Source organism: Neopelma chrysocephalum, unplaced genomic scaffold (assembly GCF_003984885.1).
Source record: "Neopelma chrysocephalum unplaced genomic scaffold, ASM398488v2 Primary Assembly neopelma1_26, whole genome shotgun sequence".
NCBI lineage: Eukaryota > Metazoa > Chordata > Aves > Passeriformes > Pipridae > Neopelma > Neopelma chrysocephalum.
This window is the reverse complement of record NW_020897695.1, coordinates 2,954,336-2,974,313: the sequence shown is the minus strand read 5'-3', so window position 1 is coordinate 2,974,313 and position 19,978 is coordinate 2,954,336. Positions and strand designations below refer to the sequence as shown.

General features: G+C 34.0%; 1 protein-coding gene across 3 annotated transcripts in view; it reads left to right on the top strand.

Annotated features, from left to right (window-relative positions):
• The window catches only part of ANKRD28 (ankyrin repeat domain 28), a 122,466-nt gene that overhangs the window by 93,314 nt on the left and 9,174 nt on the right, over nucleotides 1-19,978 (top strand). For all 3 annotated transcript variants that reach the window (XM_027675321.1, XM_027675320.1, XM_027675322.1), the window contains exons 12-27: nucleotides 1,117-1,180; nucleotides 2,473-2,541; nucleotides 4,117-4,257; nucleotides 8,462-8,573; nucleotides 9,198-9,224; nucleotides 10,147-10,221; nucleotides 11,265-11,466; nucleotides 12,808-12,895; nucleotides 13,353-13,470; nucleotides 14,072-14,291; nucleotides 15,652-15,739; nucleotides 15,836-15,919; nucleotides 16,438-16,583; nucleotides 16,769-16,851; nucleotides 16,989-17,071; nucleotides 19,315-19,406. In XM_027675321.1, the coding sequence (XP_027531122.1) occupies nucleotides 1,117-1,180; nucleotides 2,473-2,541; nucleotides 4,117-4,257; nucleotides 8,462-8,573; nucleotides 9,198-9,224; nucleotides 10,147-10,221; nucleotides 11,265-11,466; nucleotides 12,808-12,895; nucleotides 13,353-13,470; nucleotides 14,072-14,291; nucleotides 15,652-15,739; nucleotides 15,836-15,919; nucleotides 16,438-16,583; nucleotides 16,769-16,851; nucleotides 16,989-17,071; nucleotides 19,315-19,406 (1,692 nt within the window). The remainder of the gene's footprint in view (nucleotides 1-1,116; nucleotides 1,181-2,472; nucleotides 2,542-4,116; nucleotides 4,258-8,461; nucleotides 8,574-9,197; nucleotides 9,225-10,146; nucleotides 10,222-11,264; nucleotides 11,467-12,807; nucleotides 12,896-13,352; nucleotides 13,471-14,071; nucleotides 14,292-15,651; nucleotides 15,740-15,835; nucleotides 15,920-16,437; nucleotides 16,584-16,768; nucleotides 16,852-16,988; nucleotides 17,072-19,314; nucleotides 19,407-19,978) is intronic.

Here is a 19,978-nt window from a genome sequence, read left to right as displayed (position 1 = left end):
TCCTGTCCTGGGCAAGCTTGCAAGGATTCACCCCAGGAAGGGACTGACCAATAATCGACAATATTTCGATTGGGTATGTTCAAAATGAGGGATATTCTGGCTGTTTCAAACACAATGTTATGCTGATTGTGCCCTTACTAGAAATTCAGTATGGCAAAGGAAACCCTGCAGAAGACTTGCAAGTGATTTCTGTGAGTTTTACATGAGTTGAGCAACTTGGATGTAAATCTAGCCTGGAGCAGATATGAGTATGTTCAGCCTTCAGGCTGGAAAGACCGGATACTGCTAACAGCATGTTAGCATGTGCTGTTGATGTGGAGATTGATATCTGCAGACTATGTGCCCCTCTTGGTTTTGGGAGGAAGAGTCTCCTTTATGTAAATTAAGGATCTCTGATTTTAAAATTAATTAATGTTCATGTGCAGATCTTAACAAAACAGCATTCTTCCTTGTTCCAGTACTGAATGACATTTAAGTAGTTAGTGGTGCAGACAAGCAACCTGTAAAAAAACATCAAAGGCTACTTTTCAAATCAAATTAGTAAACTCTTAAATTTTTTGCCATATAGCATTGTCTATTGAAATGAGAGGAGAACATAGTGGTGCCTACAAAACCTGTTTTATGGGACATGGAGTAGGAAAACAGTCTTGAAATAATAGCACTCTTGGATAAGACATCTTGTGTTGTTCGTTATTTATTGTTGTTGAACAGTTCTTAAAAAGCTAAAAAAAATGCCAGCATTCCCAGGTACGAAAACTGGAGATTGAATGAATAAGTTACATTACACAAGACTCTTAGGAGAGTGTAGCAGTTCTTTCAAACCAAAAATGTAGCTTTGAAACCTGATTTAAATATTAACCTTTGTGTTAAAATATATGGTTAGATATGAAATTGCAGTTACATTTTTTTGATCCCTTTGTTTTATTTAAGTGCCTGTTTTTCGAAATGTTGCCAATAGCAAGGATGTGTTTCAAATGAAGTAATTATTAATGCTTGAATGCTTTTTTGCAAATAGGTGTTAAGTTTGCTTAGCAAGCATTTCTCTTAGCAGTAGATGACAGCACTTTTGTGAAAGGTGATGTTACATAATGATTTTACAAAATATTTCTTTTGTAGGTTTTGACATTGACACGCCAGATGACTTTGGCAGGACTTGTCTTCATGCAGCTGCAGCTGGAGGGTATGCAACAAAGCATTCATGCTTTCATATTTATTGTTATTTTTTCAATTGATCATTCCTACTCTTATTTTAGTATTTCCTCTCTGTGCTCCCTTTGGAATTTATGTAAAGATGAAAATAATTTCAAGATGGATTCTATCTGCAATCAATACAAATAAATTAACTATTCAGCTCAATAAGTAATTGCTAGAGTACAGTGTCCAGGTATCATCAGCCTTACCTTAGGTTTATGTTTGGGGATGAAATGACTTTTTTTTTTTAATTTCCACGGATGATTATATAATTTTTAGAATTTACAGCATTGAAAAATGGCATGCCCACCTCAAATCACTGTAGAACATGAGGTGGAAAACAGCAACTTTGGGAAATTTGTTTTTACCAAATCCATAAACAAAAAATAATCTAACTAAATTAATAGCAATAATTAAATTCCAGAGTTTGAGTGGATGAAGTAGTCAGAACTACTTGCTCATCAATTGTTAATCCATATTGATTACTGTTATTGTATTGTAGGTTTTCTATAGCACCTACTCAAAATTGCTTGGAAGAATTGGGTAATAAATTTCCTGACACACTTTGTGGGACACAGGAACTCCATAATATTGATATTTTCAGTTTTCTGTTTGAATGTTGTTTAAGTAATAGTGTTAAGTAATCATTCCAAGTCAAAAGATACTTGATAGATACATCCTTGTGGCAAGTGATTAAGGTTAAAATGCTATCTTTTCATATGAAAACACATAATTTGTGATACATTCCCTCATTCATCTTCACTTTAGGAAAGTTACCAAGGTAGTGTTTAAACAATAAACAGTGTTGTACATCTATTATGATGATCGTATTTTATTGAAAATTGATTAAGCGAAAAAGTAAAATATTAATGTTGTAACTTGTACTTGGCCTTTAAAAACATGCAGTAAAAACTTGCCTCTGTGCTGGAATCCTGGTAGCAAAAAACGTGTGACATGCAGGTGTTATTGTTTGTTTGTTTACAAGAATTGAATTTTTTTATTGAATTACGTTCATGTTTATGTGCTTTATGCATGCTATTTGACATCAATAAAATTTATATATGTGGTCTTGAAATAATTTATATTCTTTACTGATTTGGTCCAGCAATTATGATATCCGGTTTACATGCAGAAATGTATTTATCAAAAATTTCGTATTATAGTTCAGTTCCATTAAAAATATCATATGAGATATACATGTGTAGCAGTTCTGATATTCATAGAGGCCAATACTAAGAAATAAAATTTGCAATCATGAGTAATAGTGCATTAATTTAATAGGAATTTGGAGTGCCTAAATCTTCTGCTAAATACTGGTGCAGACTTCAACAAAAAGGACAGATTTGGAAGGTAAGACATTCTAGATTTGTATACTGCAAAGGGCTGTTAAAAGTATTGCAGAAGTAGCATATTGCTTTGTGGGCAAGTCTGTGTGTTCCAGGTTAAATGTTTTTTTAAGATACAAAAACTGTGCTTCAACAGCAGAAAGCACAAATATAGTTTGTTTATTGTGTTTTGTTAAGTAGATGTTTCATCTTGTTTTTAAAGACTGAGTTTCGTATTCAACTGTAATTTTTATGTGCCTTTTTTTGCTTATAATGTGGATCTAGTGTGTTTAAGTTGCTCTCATCCAAGGACATTAGCAATGTTTTCCAAATAACATATTAGTCAAATCTATAAATCTGTTGCTATTTCTAAGCTTTTTTATTAAAATATCCATTATTTTATTCTAAGTGCTTCCCCTTTTTCCTTTCATTATATCCATCCCTTTCTGTTTCCCTGTTTAAGCTCTAAACCCTTTTGGAATGACATTAATTTCTATTCTTAGTACAGGATTATTTAAGTTCAGATGGCATGATCGGTACTTGTGTAAAATATCGTGTCACGTCATGGAAAATGTGATTTTCCAGGATGTGAACGGCAGAAGTAGGAATTGAAGACAATGTTATGGATCCAAAGTTGTATTTTGCTTTAAATTCCACTTCCGTTATTTCCTGAGAAAGGAACAACTATCTGTCACAACTTATGCAATTGAAAGTTGTTTTTCTTTCCTGGTTTGGATTTTGGTTTAATGTGCATGTTATATAGAGCAATTATTTCAGGAGATGGAAAATATTCAAATAGTTTAAAGTGGAGAGAAATGGGAAAAAGTAATATTAAGAGTGAGGAAAGAGGTGGGACACTTTAAAGTGCCTGACTGTCTCCTCGAAATTGAGATATTTATAGCAGCAGTCTCTTTTTAAAAATAAAAGTGGAGTTCTGAGTCATCTTGATCCTTTTGAAATTTTAGCCAAACTAGTTTATATAGAGAATTGTTTATGTATTTAAAGCTGCAAAAAGTTTTCTCTGAGATTATACATTAGTATTAATATTTCATGGTTTTGTTGTAAGAAGACAAGGTATATTTTAAATTTTTTCTTTCAATGCCTCTGCTATGTTAGTATAGTTAAAATAAATAAATAATGCTTTCATCTCTTAGACAAAATTCCAGTCTGTTTATCAAAAACATCTGTTTGTTAATTGTTGTATTTTACTTTTAATTCACTTAATTGCTGTGCAGTTCTTTGATTTGTCCATATTTTTCTATGTGGCTTGAAATTACTTAACAGAAAATAATATTTCTAATGTAAACTTGATTTTCCTCTACAAGTTTACAAAGGAAAAATCATATAAAGCTTCCTTTAATACAAAGTTTATGCATATTTTGGCTGGCAAATAAATTCCCTAGATACTGTTCTGCATTATTAAATGGTCCCTAGAAAATGGCTCCATTTTTTAATATTGTAACAATGCATTCTTCACCACAAATACTTGTTTAAAAATGTAAGGAGGATTTAAGTTTCACTTTATTTTGCTTTTTCTGTCTCTATAGTATTATTTTGCTGTTATTTACCATTGTACTTTTTATTTAAATGTGTACTAAAGAACTCCACTCCATTATGCTGCTGCCAATTGTAATTATCAGTGCCTGTTTGCCCTTGTGGGATCTGGAGCTAGTGTGAATGACCTTGATGAGAGGGGTTGTACACCTCTGCACTATGCAGCTGCATCAGACACAGATGGGAAGTAAGTGGCATACTTTGTACTAAAGCCTTTCTCATTAGGAACATTTGAGCTGTGAATGTTGTGTATGCTCTGCCTTCAGATTTGCCAAATGCAGTTTCTGTATTTTTAAAGATGGAACTCGACAATGTATTGTTCATTGTATATAAAGTACATTATGTAACAAATATTTCAGAGGGGGGAAAATGAACAATAGTAAAATGTATTGTCATAATTTTGTTATGTCCTATAATGGAGGTGTCTTAATTCAGGAATTCATTGGGAATAGAGGTTTTAATCCCATCTGCTGTATAGTGGTTGGGTAAATATCTTTTGTGGGGGTTATTAAGACAGCTCTGAGCAGTAGAGTCATTTTGCTTCACAAACAAATTCTGATGAAAAATGGTGTTTTATGGAGGGTTCTTAATATTGCCCCAAAAATCTGCGTAATTAGTCAGGAATGCACTGTGAAGCTAGACTGTGAATCACAGTAGGCCTACAGCAGGATATACATGAACTCATCATTTCAATATAAGATGCTTCTTCCATTTGTTACTTGATTAAAATAGTCTCGTTTGGCATTACAACTCTATCTCTTGAGAGCATAAATTTTTGTGATATAGTTACACTTTTACAAATGAAATGCATCCAGAATCTTTCGTAAATCCAGAAATCTCTTACATATGTTTATTTTGTAACTAATGGTTATATTTTATGTGCTTATTAATGCCCTAAAAGCTGTCATGCAAAGTATATATAGATAGCACAAAATTGATGAGGTTACTTTAGCTCCAGATATTGTATATCTTGAGGAGACTCGAGAAGAGCAGCACTTGCTTGTGCACACACTCGTGTACACTGGTCATGGTGTGCATTTCACATGCATACAGTGACTCCTTCACTGAAGAAGTGCTGCTTTGTACCATATTGTCTTGTTTTAATACAGCACCTTATAAAACGTTTGGTAGCAATAGGAATGAGGTGGCATATAACTTACAGATTGGGTTTTGAAGGCTAAATAAAGAATATTTTCATGGCCATTGAACTTACATTTGAAGAACATCTCTTTTTTATGTAAAGCCAGATTTCAAAATAATTCAAAATAAAAAGCAATTCAAAATTGCTTTTTAGATATACTTTCAATTCCTGCTGGAGTTTGCTGAGATAATTTTGCTTTAATTGCACTCTTACAAGTTGAGCTAGGATTAATTTTAGCTTCCCAGTTGCTCTGAAAACCTCCAAACTATAATGGTTCTTCAGATGACATCGTTTTGCCATCTGTCTTACAAAAGGCATAAGCGAGAATGGCGATGACAATACTGCAGAGCTTTGTGAGGTAACTCAAAGGATTGTCTGTGGGATCCACGTGGTATTGCCCTTCTGATTAACATTTGGGTCTCTGGAAGACAGGCTGCAAAGCAGAATGGCCTGAGGAGAAGCTTTTTATATTGATGCAGCAAGATGATTAGTAACAGCTGGAAAACCAGTGCTGCTCAACTCATATTCAAAACAGGAATTAAGTTAAAATGATTATTCAGTTGGAATATAAAGCCTGGGAAAAAACATGTCAGGAAGCCATCTATACAGAAATTCCAAATGTATTTGTGTGTGGATTTACATTCTTTGTTCAAATATCTTTAAAGATGAAGTTTAGAGATGAGGATGTTTTTGTTGAAAATTATATTCTGGTTTGTTCCAGTTTAGAAGTATTTCTTCTGTATCTTTAACAAATGCTTCTGATCTGGAACAAACACCAGTAAGCCTCATTTTGACAAGATTAGAGAGAAAAATGTGATTTCAGAACGAGGTAAAATAAGCAGAATCTTAGGGGAGGAAAAAACCGTGCTGTTTCTATGTTAGAATTTTCTAATGGACAGTTCACCAATAAGCATATGGGAAATAAATTTAACTTACCTGGGCTTTCAGAAAGTTTGATTAATCTCTTTTTTTAAGAGACCTGTTGAGGACAGTTAAGTATGCGGAAGATGCAAAGTTAATCTCTTTCTTGGATGCAAAGAAACATCAAAAGTAATTATCTGGTTTGCACTGAAAGAATGAGTACTTGAGGATTTTTAGTAGACTTAGCTTTCTGCATCATATTTAATGTATTGTGGGTTTTGTGAGCACACACGTAGAGAAGGTACACAAGTGTAGAAATTTAGGTAGCCAAGGCCAATGATGTGTAACGTTTATTAATGAGCCATGAATTTTAACCCAGAATCACTGATTCAAATTAATGAAGAAAGTTAGATGAGTGGACAAATAAAATGTAAGAACTGTAATTTTCACTTAAATGAGAGAAATTGACGTGTCTTTGAGTTTTCAGAAATCTCATCCCATTTTAATTCAAATAAAAACATGCAAGCACGGTTGCCATTAAGGAAATCCAGGCATTTGTTTACTGGGCAAATAAAACCCGAGTTAATTAGTTTAAAAACATAGATGTGCTTTACAGGTAGCTTTTTATTAGATATGCTGAACTTGTTGTAAAGTTACTTGCATCTTATGTTACATATGTTACTCTTTAAAACTTGGCATTTTTACCTTTTTCACTACCTGCTTAAGTCCTATTCTCCTTGATGCTGGGGACAAAATGATGAAAGTCAGACTGCACCTTGGCATTGCTTCTGCTTGTCTCAACTTTTTAATGAGGCAGAGTCCTCTGTAATTAGACACTTCCTTGTTCATAGATTTTCCTGCAGCTTTTTGCCCCTTTAATCTTCACTCACCTGGTTTGTTACTTTCAACCTTTGTTTGGAAAGCAAATGTCAGGTCTTACTTCAGCAAATAGCTGTTGTTGTACATGAGGTTATCAGGCCCTTGACCTGGTACAGCTGTTTTACTTGTGCTGAAATGTGTTTCTATTTCATTGCGGCTGGTACTGGTTCTCATTCAGCTGTTGAAGTTGCACTGTTCCATCTGCTCACTCCAGGCTGTTCCTTGAAGGAACTCAGAATTCTGATGTTGCAGCATCATGCCGTCTTCCGTCAGGAGATGGGTGGTTTTGTAGGATTTCTGCCTATATTTCTCCAAGGTTTCTTGGGGTTTTGAATGATCAAGTTTGCACTCTTAATGGCATTGATCAGGGGGCAGGTTAGGATTCCTACTTCTCAAATCTAAATCTGCCATCTCCTCCTGAAAGTTTTCCACATGACATCACAGGATATCTATGTCATACAACTAAAAATGTTGAAATTCCCTTGAACTTTCTACCAAACAATTTTCAATGAGATAAATGGGAACTAGAACCTTTGTGTTGTCAGTATGTCCATTTGTCACTACTGATAATGGTAATCTGTGAGACCTTTAGGTAAACTGTGTCAAGAAAGAAATATTCCAAGATGGATTTGACAGGATAATATATTTTTTATCTTCATATGCATTTTGTTTAACTGATAAAGAAGTATTTAGTGATCCCAGAGAGAAGGGATGTTGACCTGTTGTACACTGCAGAAAACCAAATGGCTTCACCAACAAGTTCAAGGTCGTGATAGTGACTTCGCAAAATGTTGCTGAAATTATAGACAACATAAAATTATGAATTACTAGAGTTATTGATTGGAATCATTTAGTGTGCACACATGGAGTCTCTTAAAAAAAGAAAACTAGGGAGAAAGTGAGCTAACTTGAATCCCCCATTTTTCATCCTTCTGGCTGAGTGTCTGTGGTTGAAACTGTGCTGATCATGTTCTGCCTTATAACTTTGTGTAATGAAAGTAAGGAATGGTAGGATATAAGTATGTAAACAAGTAAGTGTGTTTACGGTATAAACAAATCGAAAAACTAGTGTCTGGTTGTGGAAGCGTATGTGTGTGTGACTCCAGGATACCACCATGGTTGTCTTCCTTTTGTAATACGTATGAAAGAATGGACTGATGCAGAAAAACATACAAAATGGTAATCATTGATATTAGGAAAGGCAACTGCAGTTGTGTTATCTGGGAGAAAAATAGCCATGAAACACAAGTTTTAACCAAGTCAGATAATTCAGAAGATGCAGGAGGATGTCTGCAGAGTAGGAGTCTTTCAAATTTTGGAAGTTTTGTGATTGACCTTAACTTTTGATGTAATGAGTTAGCTGTTTTCTAGTCCTAGCCAATGTTGTACATTAAATCAGTGTTCCTGTGTGCTGTATTCTATTTTCCAGTTGAATTGGAACAATTTATCACTTAGCATTAAGTTGAAATTCATCATTTAGATACATGGTTGCATATGTCAATTTGAATAGGTGCCTGGAATACTTGCTAAGAAATGATGCCAATCCGGGGATCCGAGACAAACAAGGATACAATGCAGTTCATTATTCAGCGGCTTATGGTCATCGCTTATGTCTTGAATTGGTAAGAAAACGTATCATAGATGAAAGCTGTAACAGCTGCTGTTACACAGTGTGATGGAGAGGCCAGGGGATTCCTCCACCTTGGTTCTTCACCTGTAAGCTGGATCAATATTGTTTTTCAGCCTCTGTAAGCATAAATATTTAAGCATTTGGTATTCCTAAAATAGAAGAAGGTGAGGAGCTAAGATGCTGGATACTGGCTTTAAAAACAATACATTCTCAGATGAATAGAGGACATCCTCTGGTTGAGAATGTGGAACATTAGTTTTGTTTTGTTTCTTAACTTAGACTGTACTTCTAATTTTTTTGCTGATGGCCAAAATAAAATAACCATCAAGAACTTCTAAGAAATTTTATGAAGGTCATTAGAAGGAACAAATGAAAATATAGGGAAAACCTGTAAAGAAAGGGTGCCTTATAAAGTTAATTCATGTAGTTACAGTAACCACTGCCCAGATAATAGAATTTTAGATAATAAAGCCCTAGTTAGTTTTTTATTACTCCTTTTGCAAAAATGTATATGTTATCTGATACGCTATGTTATACAGCTTCAGTATTTTTATTGCAATTGCAGTTTTATATTCAGATGTATTCAAACATGAATTCTGACTGTTTTTAATTGCAGATTGCAAGCGAAACACCTCTCGATGTTGTAAGTGTATTATTTCTCACTGTTAAAGTACTGCTATACAGCAAAAGAGAACATGTAATTTTAAAAATAATGCTTATTTTTTAGACTTATTCAACCATTTCTTCAAGCATAATTGCATTATTAATTTCAACTACAATTTAGATTTAATTGCACTTTGGAATTTTAAAATAGGAAATTATTTTTTAAGCTATGTACTTTTCTACTTAAGCAATTTATGTTTAAGTTTAAACCATGTTATAAAAGTGTGATAATGAAAACATGATTTGAATGTATATTGTGTTCTTCAACCACTTTGAATGTTTTAATTCTACTTGTGTACTCAATTAAATGGTCTTGAAAAAGACCCAGAATGAAAACTTTTGGGTACATCTGAAAGTAACAAATAGAAACATATATACATAGATATTTTTATGCCGTACTGCCTCTGCCTTTTTTGAGACCATTTTTTCTCTCTCAGAAATGTTTTTCTGTTCTGAGAAATCAATCCTGCCTTCTGGCCTTTCATATTGTTTTCTTGCTGATGTTTCACCTAATCTAAAAGCTTACTTGGTTGTTTGTTTGTTTATTTTTTCCTGCTGCTGTCACCTGTCTTTGTCTTCCCTTTGTATACATTTCATCTATATTATTTCATATGGCTGCTTCAGAAAAAATAATAATTTTAGCTTAGTTTCTGATTTAATTATTGCTTTGTTATGTAGAAATTAACCAACTGGGCTTAGGGGCTGAATATGGGGGAAGGGTTGCAGTCACTGTAATTCAAACTCTGTAAAAGGTTTGAAGAAGATCAGGAGATAGTAATTTTATATTATTCTTCCTATCTTTTTTCCTTTTCAAGCTGTGTATACTGGAAACTGTACCAATTATTGCTGAGTGTTTTTAAAGATAAGGGGTTTTGCACTCACTCTGACTTTCTCTCTCTAAGCTAATGGAAACATCAGGTACTGACATGCTGAATGATTCAGACAACAGAGCACCTATAAGTCCACTGCATTTAGCTGTAAGTGTTTCATTCTTTAGTGATGACAGCTCTTCTAGTGGCACACAGTGGTTGCACAGGTTTATCCATTCGGAATTTTTTCAAAATAGCTTAATAACAATAAAAATGCAAACATATGCACTAATATTCCTGAATGAGGTATACAGGGTGATTTTTGCATTTCATTTGAAACTTGCTTCATGGAACCACTTTCATGTGGAATCTTCTATTTAAGATTTATATTATAATTTATACTAATGAAACTTTTATAAGACTTGTTCTGTAAGTAATTATGACTTTTTTTTAATTATCACATTGTTTTACTCCTCATTGTTTAGTAAGAGAAATATTTTTCCTTAATACTTGAAGAAAGATTTTCACAGAGTAGTGTAGGACAGTGATGAAACTGTCTATACAAATATATTCAAAATACAGAGTAAGCAGCTGAATATGTAGCTTTCATCTTTTCACTGAACTTCAAGCAATTGAAAAACCACACTGTACTATCTGAAAATAGAGTAAGTCTCATGCACTACCTATATATATATCGCCAAAGTAAAAAATAGTCCTTAATACTGGTAAATGAAAGGTATTTGTACTGTATTCTTTTTACTGGATTTTTTAAATACTTTATGTTAAAAGCTAACAGGAATTACTAAAGTTTGCTTATGTTCCTCACTTGAAATAATCTCAGTATGATGTAACTATGACATAAAGCAATGAAACATGCAGTATTCAAAGTACTGTTAGTTTTACAAATTGAAGACAGATGATTTTGTGAAAGTAGTTGCAGCTGCTGAAAGGATAAAACAACAAACAGACAGATAGATAGATAGGTAGGTAGATAGATAGATAAAATAGAGAAAAACCCACCAACCTTTTTGCTGAAATTGTGGATTTTTTAAATTAGTCGTAACTATTGTAACTACTTATGTGCTATATCAGTACCTCTTCTAAATATTAAAGCAAAAATACTATCTTAATGATTTCATTTATGTAGTTCTGGTAAGAAAGAAAAAAAATGTGAAGGATGGGAAAACTGAAGAATTTTCTTATTCTTGTAGGCCTATCATGGCCACCATCAAGCTCTGGAAGTGCTGGTACAGTCGCTGCTGGACCTTGATGTGAGGAATAACAATGGAAGGACACCACTGGATCTTGCTGCCTTTAAGGGACATGTGGAATGTGTAGATGTGCTCATTAATCAGGGAGCATCCATCTTGGTGAAAGATTATGTTGTAAAGAGAACTCCAATACATGCTGCAGGTATGTTCTAACTTCTAAAATTTTGTCTTTTGAAGTGGATCATCTTTGTATTTCAAAGTCTAATTAATGTTCTAAGAAACAATGTTTAGGAATAGATGATGAAGTATAACGAAACAGTTTTGAGTAGAAACCACTATTAATCTAGTAAATCAGTTTGGCTCGAGGCGTGCTGTTCCACACTTTCCTCTGGAAGGGTACGTTGTCCTTGTCCATTCAGCTGGCTGAGCTACCTGTGCTGATGGGTGTCAGCACATAGCCCAAACTTAGATAGGTGAATTGTATTGCCTGTCTTGGCAGTAAAATACTTCTAGAAATGACTGGAGTCTTGGAGAATTTTGGCAGTTTGAGAAGAGACATGAAAATTTACTTGGATTTTTTTCCAAGGATTTAAATGACTCCTGAACATTTTCAAAGTAATAGCAGTCCTTTTCTCACTGAATTTCCTAGAAAATATGTCTAAGCCTACCTTTCTCAGAGTCTAGCATTCATACTCTATTCTTATTTTTTCTCTCTCTGAAAATAGGCTTATTAAAGTTGACATTTATAGTAATGCTGTTACAGAAATGTTGCTGTTAAAAGAGCATTATATACAAAATATCATCATTCTAACCATTTAATTTGTTGTCCATGAGCACAAGCTGTATTCTTCTATTTGATTTAGCTTTCTTAACTTGTGTTAGCATTTCTGTCAGCTACAGAAGCATGAATTGTTGCTGTTCTTATGTGGACTGAATACTGCAGCAGTAGGTCAGAAACAATTTCCGTTCCAAGAAGCAATCATTTATCTTTCATGAGCTGCATTTAAATGTGATTTCTCAATTTTTTGTTTCTTTTTTTCCCCATGTCTTTTAACTGCTTGGTTTATTACATCTATGCATTACATTTCCTTCCCCTTTTTAAGTGTGATTTCAGTTATTATTTTATAACTATGCTCATGTTACACTTGTTAACAAAATCTGTATATCATTTGCTAAGTATGTGGTTATCTGTGCCTTAAAACAAGCAAAACTTACGCTAATTACTATATTTAATTATTCCTTCTTGTGGATGTCATATAAGCATATATTCTATTTATGGTTAATGTGTGCAACCTCATTTATATGTAAAAAAAAATTGTTGGCAAATGACAGCTTGACTCAATTACTTTTAATACTGTACAGTTGAGAATACCTGATTTCTGAAATTATTTTCTAGTGTTCGTATTTTAAGTTATAACAATGGTAAAGCTGTACAGTGAGTTTTCAAGCTACTGGGCTTTAGTCTGAGCAGGCTAGCACTCTGTTTGACCTATATACTCAAAGGCAATTAATGTAAACCCCTTATTTTTATAATGTTTTACAGCTACAAATGGTCATTCAGAATGTTTGCGGCTATTGATAGGAAATGCAGAACCACAGAATGCAGTGGACATTCAAGATGGAAATGGACAGTGAGTTTGAATGATAGACATTCCATTCTTCACAAGTTATTGCATTTTATAAAATAACAAACTAAATATTTTACAGTGGTGATTTTTAACTTATTATTTTAAAGAGAGATTATATTTGAATTTGGACAAATACAACTGTGTATTGCAATAAACATAATGTTGGTAGTGAAAAATGTTCAGTTGGGAGGGAACTAAAATGTGTCTTATTGTCTAGATGCTGAGAAAATGGATTCTAGTAACTGAATCAGGACTTTGCAATTAGGGGATATTAATTTATTTTCTTGAATCTATAAACCAAATAACTGGCATTCTCAGAGTGAAGGTAGTGCCAGAGGAGATAATTCATGACGTGAATTTTACCAATTTTAACCAGAAGGATAGTAGTTGTTGTAGTTCAGCTGAGTGCTAGTCTATTACATTTCCAGGTAGATTACACTGTATTTTGCTCTCTGCTTAGGACTCCTCTGATGATGTCAGTTCTCAACGGGCACACGGACTGTGTTTATTCACTCCTTAACAAAGGAGCAAATGTAGATGCCAAAGATAAGTGGGGAAGGACAGCATTGCATAGAGGGGTAAGAAAATATTCCTTCTCTTTTCTTGAGAGTTTTATACGTCATAATTTCAAGAACAGACCTAATTTGTGGTGGTGTTCAATTTCTCATTATTCTCATCTTGCCATTCTTAGTTTTAATTGTCTTTTTAGTTGCATTCAAAAGGCTGGTTTTTGCCTGTTTGCAACCTACCCTCAGAATTCTTTTGTAATTCTAGAGTGTCTTAATCTTGCTGTAAAGTGTTGATTGGAGAGGTCCTAGAGTACAGCTTTTTGTTGAGGGTAGGGAGTTAGTGTTCATGGGAGGAAGAAAAGCGTGATGCATGCCATATTCCAAATATTTTGTTTGTAGTTTCTGCCAGATAAGACAATTGAATGAGCCCTAGAGATTAGCAGTTCATTCCATGTTATTCCAAGAAAATATTCTGTCATCAAGATTACAAGATACTGCCATTTTTCCAAAAGAATGGCAGTTTTCAAGTTTAAGAATAATAACTTATTTTGCTTATTTTGTTATTAATTAAAAATGCAAGGATTTGCCTGAGGTTTGCTTGCTTTGGTTTTACACCTTGGCTTATCTACATGAATATTTTCCAACTTGCTCTTTCCTCTCCCTCTTACAGGCAGTTACCGGGCATGAGGAATGTGTGGAAGCATTGCTTCAACATGGTGCTAAGTCCTTACTACGAGACTGTAGGGGACGAACCCCTATACACTTGTCAGCTGCCTGTGGCCATATAGGTGTTCTAGGAGCTCTCCTACAGTCAGCTACATCAGTGGATGCAGTACCTGCAATAGCAGACAATCACGGCTACACATCACTGCATTGGGCCTGCTATAATGGTAACGTACAGCCAAGTTAAAATACAGCTCTAAATGTGTTTGTTTATACTGAGGTAGAAGTTATTACTCTGTAGAAAAGCAACATATAAAGTCTGTCCTCCTTCCGTTTGTATTAGTCAATGGGAGAATATGACAGATGTGGTATCTTGAAGAGGGATGTATTAACATCTAATACATTATAAGAGATGTTTATTTTTGTCCTATATTTTTGCTATATATGATCTTAGTTTTATGCCTCAAGGAGTTTTTCAAGAAATTCAGCATAGTATCCTTGAATAGAAATGGGCCACACATCCCAAAAACATAACCTTCACAGGGAGTCTTGAGAGGAATATTTTCAGATTAAATCTGTTTTTAAACTTGCTTCATATCAACCATAATAGGCATAAGAAGCTAACGTATATAAAAGTGATTGAATAAGAATTTATTTTTTTCTTCACTGATACTTTTCATGGATTTGAGAGTGAGGGAGGCCTTAAAAGGTAGGAAATTCATTCAGCTCCTTTGCTAAAGATTTTGTTCTGTATGTTCATTTCTAACGTAGTAGAGGTTGTCATTTATTTCACCTCTGAGTGACATGATAGAGAAAAATGAAGAAGTAAGGGTTTCTTCCAGTTATTATTAAGTTAATAACTACTGAGCTGATCTGGCTGGGTGATAACTTGAACTAAAATAACATCTCTATCACATTCATAAAATTAAACTCTTGCAGCTTGGTCCATTTTCACAGTGGCGACAATCTCAGAATAAAACAGAACTGAGAGAAATGCTTGATTTGTAGGATGAAAATTTGACAGGACTTATGAAAATTCAAATCTTTAGACATCAGTGAATGTTGAACTAAGGTATTCTACATATAGGCATTGAAGATCAAACAGATAGTTACCGTTGTTAGCTGCCTGTCCAGCAGCAGGGTGTAGAATTTTTAAAATATTAGTATGATGGGTTGAACGTGTTCTTCTTAAGATTTTGTTATGACTATTGACTTCATTTTTCTTTGGGTTTAGCAAGTCAGTGGAACAAAAATAAACCTCAAATGGTGGAGATGTTTTCATGTAGACAAAGTGATGAATGTACAGAAGAGTTTGAAATTCAAAGGTGTAAAGAATTAAACTACGTATTCTGGATATTTTTCAGACATCATGAGATACGTTCTAAATTTCATAAAATTTACAGTTTGATTTTCAGGACTCTAAAAATACCTTAGTTCCTTAATGTAGCCCTGTTGAATATAACCAGTCTTTCTTAGAAACTTTGAAATAAAATACTGCTTAATCTAATTTAGAGATATAATTTTTTTGTAATCCATCATTATACCTTTTCCCTTTTCTGTAATACCTAACTCTTACATTTGCTTTAGGTCATGACAGTTGTGTAGAGCTGCTCCTGGAACAGGAAATTTTTCAGAAAATGGAAGGAAATTCTTTCAGTCCCTTGCATTGTGCTGTGTAAGGAAGTGTAAAATTATTCTTCATACATTTCATTGCTGTATATAACAAAAGATTTATCATTCTGTAAATAACAGCCTGTTTAATTCATTATAGGATAAATGACAATGAAGGTGCTGCAGAAATGTTAATTGATACGCTAGGTGCTGGTATTGTAAATTCAACAGATTCAAAAGGAAGGTAAGAGTATAAATGCACAAGAGAATGTTTATTATGTCATACTCTGGCTGTGCTTAATTCTTCAGTCATTTGGGGGTTTTATATTTGCTACTTATGTTAATTCCTCATTCCCTAGTTTTATTCTCTGAAGGGTTTTTTTTTTTTATTCTGTGCTAGAAATAAATTTTGGATTTTTAAAAATCCTGTTCTGATTTAATAAACTTGGATTAGCTTTTCATTTTACAGGCAAGTTAGAGCATGTTTTAAATTGTATCACTTTGTGGATATCATTTTATACATCTTTTAATTTTTCTGAATCAAATTGTATCTCTATTATAAACTACATGGGGGGGAATTATTTGAAACTAGAAGGTGACTTTCTAAAGGCAGCAGTCACAACTCCAGCAATACTCATTGCAAAGGATCAGTGTGAGGGGACTGCCGAGACCTTTGTATTTGTAGGATCTGTCAGGATGTCTCTTTGAATAAAGTAGAAAGCATGGCTGAACATGGCCATACTCTCTTTTGATCTGTTGTAGAACTCCTCTGCATGCAGCAGCTTTTACAGATCACGTTGAGTGTCTACAGCTTCTGCTTGGTCACAGTGCTCAAGTAAATGCTGTAGATTCTTCTGGGAAAACACCTTTAATGATGGCTGCAGAAAATGGACAGACGAATACAGTTGGTAAAGAGAAAACTTTATATATCTCTGCTCTTAGCTTTGTTAATCTTACTATGAGTGAAGTAGCCTTATAGTTAACATTCTTGTGAGCATATCTGGTCAAAATTCTGTTTTCGTTTTGCACAAATGTGAGCCATTTAGATTTTAAGGAATATGCTTTTAGTTAATACAAATCTTTATTTCCCCAGAGGTGCTGGTTAGCAGTGCTAAGGCTGATCTGACTTTGCAAGACAGCTCTAAGAACACAGCACTCCATTTGGCTTGCAGCAAGGTGTGTGTGGTCTGACTTACCAGTGCTGCGCTTTGTGTTATCAAGCACTGTTTGAAAATACTGCGAATTTGAAAAAGCATTCAAAGCAATTTGTGAAGAGTATTTGTTATATGACAGATGTTTGTTCTGTGTTTAAGGGTCATGAAACTAGTGCCTTGTTAATACTGGAGAAGATTACAGATAGAAACCTCATCAATGCCACCAATGCAGCCTTGCAAACGTACGTATCAGCAGTGAGGGTATTTTAAAGATGAGTTCTTGGTGTATATCTTGCTCATAAAGAGGCATATTTTTCAGATTTTTTTTCCCAAACTGGTTGAATTTTAATTCTTTATCAGGTACCAAAAGTTGAATTGACTTGGAATTGAAACGGTGATTGGCTCATACCTAAAATTCCAATTTTAGATGGGTGAAAGGGATGATAAATAAAACATTATTACTGCAATCCACTGAGATTACCTGTGAACCAATATTTTTCTATTTTAAAAATTATGCAAAATTTCAATTAAAATTCACTTCAGTTAACAACTCATTCAAGGCAAACTAAGACTTGGTCTTCAAAGATAGCTACTTTAAAAAAAAAAAAACAAACAAACCACCAACTACCTGAACTATGCTTTTATTCTTCACCATGCTTTCTATTTCATGTTTTGAGGATGCAACACTACTATTAAATATCAGAGAGAATACGCTATTTCTTAAACCTTCCTAAAGATCTTCCTCAAGTAGAATTAAGCCTATTTTGTTAGCCCAAATCATAAGGAAAGCTTAGAAATGTATAGTATGTACCAATCAGGATGGGCTATTAAAGTGCCTCTTCTGTGTTTTTTCCTTTTAGAGAATATGTTTGTGTTACAGACAAATACTTGATACCTCATGTGTAGCCAAGTTAGGCACATGAATTGTTAGACTGCTTTAATAATGCTATCACAGACCATTTAGGGAAAAAAAAAAAAAAGAAAACACTGGAACTTGTAAGCAACTCAAATATTGTTCTGGCATTACATCCCTTCTGGAATCTTGTCTTATTTAAACTGCTGCAGTTCTTCCGGCTATTCCCTGAGATCTGCTTGAACTAAGGAGTTAAAATAGTAAAACTCCTTCCTTTGCTTTTGCTGCTCACCATGGTGCACCTCAGGCAGCTTGAAATAACCAGAAAGCAGGAAAGGGATTGATTGCCTCTTTCTGGCTTGAAGCAAGGATGTCTTGAGAGAAGGAAAACAAAAATGAGATGGAAACAGAAGTGGGAAAGTACACTACCACAGGCTCTTGTAATTCCACCCACGTGCCTTGGCTCTGATCGAGAGATGTCATGGGGGAAAATAGGTACACATTTGCACCTCCATGATATGTTTATATAAATTGCAAGATTTTAACAGATGTTTAAAATATCACTGCTTTAACAAATGTTTAATAACTAAATTGACTTTCTGAACAGCTTAAACGAAGTCCTTCTTTGTGGCAAGATAAGAATTAAAATTGTTGGTCTCTATATTAAAATTATTTTAATTACAGTACATTTTTCAGTATGTCCGTGGTGTGCAATAGTTCTTGAATTTTTAATATTTTAATATAAGCACCATAGATACAGCTGCTCCTATTTGTATATTTTACATTTCTGGTCTCTAGGTAAGGCACTTTTTTCCAACTCAAAATACAGTTCACAGTTAACTTGAACAACTTTAAGAATCTTAGAACGAATGAAGAGTAATATAGAGCAGAGGGGAAGTAAGATGTTTATCCTCTTTCCTGCTGAGTAGTGGTAGGGTTTTATTTAAGCCAGTGGGAGCCAATTCTGAAAAACTTGCATTTGAAAAAGATATAATAGAATATTTGAGATAAAGCTACACTTTCCTTCATAGATCAAGGCAACACAAAATTGATTTATGGTTAATAGTTTGAAGTTTTGAAAAGTAATCTGCTTTTCTCGCTTCATGCATTATACTGTAAAATATTTTTTTTATCTCTAATCTCAGTGGAATATAGTGGTTTCTAAAAGACAGATTGATTAAATGCTTTTGTATTTCTTGAAAGCATTTACATGCAATAAAATATGACTACCATTCAGCTGTTAGGGTTCTAGTGATTGATGCAGTGATATGCAGTAACTCTCAGATGTGAAAATATCTGTTACTACAGTTGAGTGAAGGATTTATCAACAGTAGGGTGTGAGGCATTTCTGACATTTTAACATAATAAAGTCTATAAGCAGGCAGGTCTTTGCTAGCAGCTGCCTCCTCGCTGTGTGCTGCCATAAAAAGAAGAAAGTTCACAATTGGTATTGTAGTTTCTTTGCAATAAGAAAAGAGATTGGCTGCTTTTCCCATCTTAATTATTATATCTACGATATTTATATAATGTGTGAATAACATAGGAGTATAAGTATTGCATCTAACTAGATGCAAGCTACCTATCTTAATAACTTGTTCTAAGGTTTATATATGAGTTTGCTTGTCTTCACAGACCTCTGCATGTTGCTGCTCGAAATGGACTAACGGTTGTAGTTCAAGAGCTTTTAGGGAAGGGAGCAAGTGTACTTGCTGTAGATGAAAATGGTAAGAAAAATTTAACTTTGTTTCCCCGTAAGGAACTGTGGTTCTAAACTCAACTCCCTGAAAAGCAATAACTCTGTGGAAACTTCATATGAGCCTTGCAGTAGGTCTTCCAAAGAAGAAAAAGCATTGGTGATGGATCATTTTAGCAAAGCAGCAGAAGTATAAGGATAGTGAAAACTTTCCAGAACTATACAGATCATGGCCTAGAAGTGTTTGGTTTGCATTTGTAGATTTATGATGCACTATAAATGTAGTTTTATGATGCACCTAGAAGTGCACTGGCTATGGCATACCAAAAATGGTCAGAAAAACATAATGTTCGAAGTAAAATATAACTCTCAGCTGTAAGAAGCTGGATTGAATTGCTGTTCTTTTTGTCACACTAGGTATATCAGGATTAGCTTTTAAAAGCAAATATGAAGTATGATTAGCAGCTTTCAGTTACTGGTCTCAAGCTTCTGGCTTTTCAGAGTTTTTTTGCACATTTTTCTTACTTGAAAAATTACCTGTTTTATCATGAGAATAAATCATACACCTTGTAAGAACAAAAGAAAACTAGATCTACTGACTAA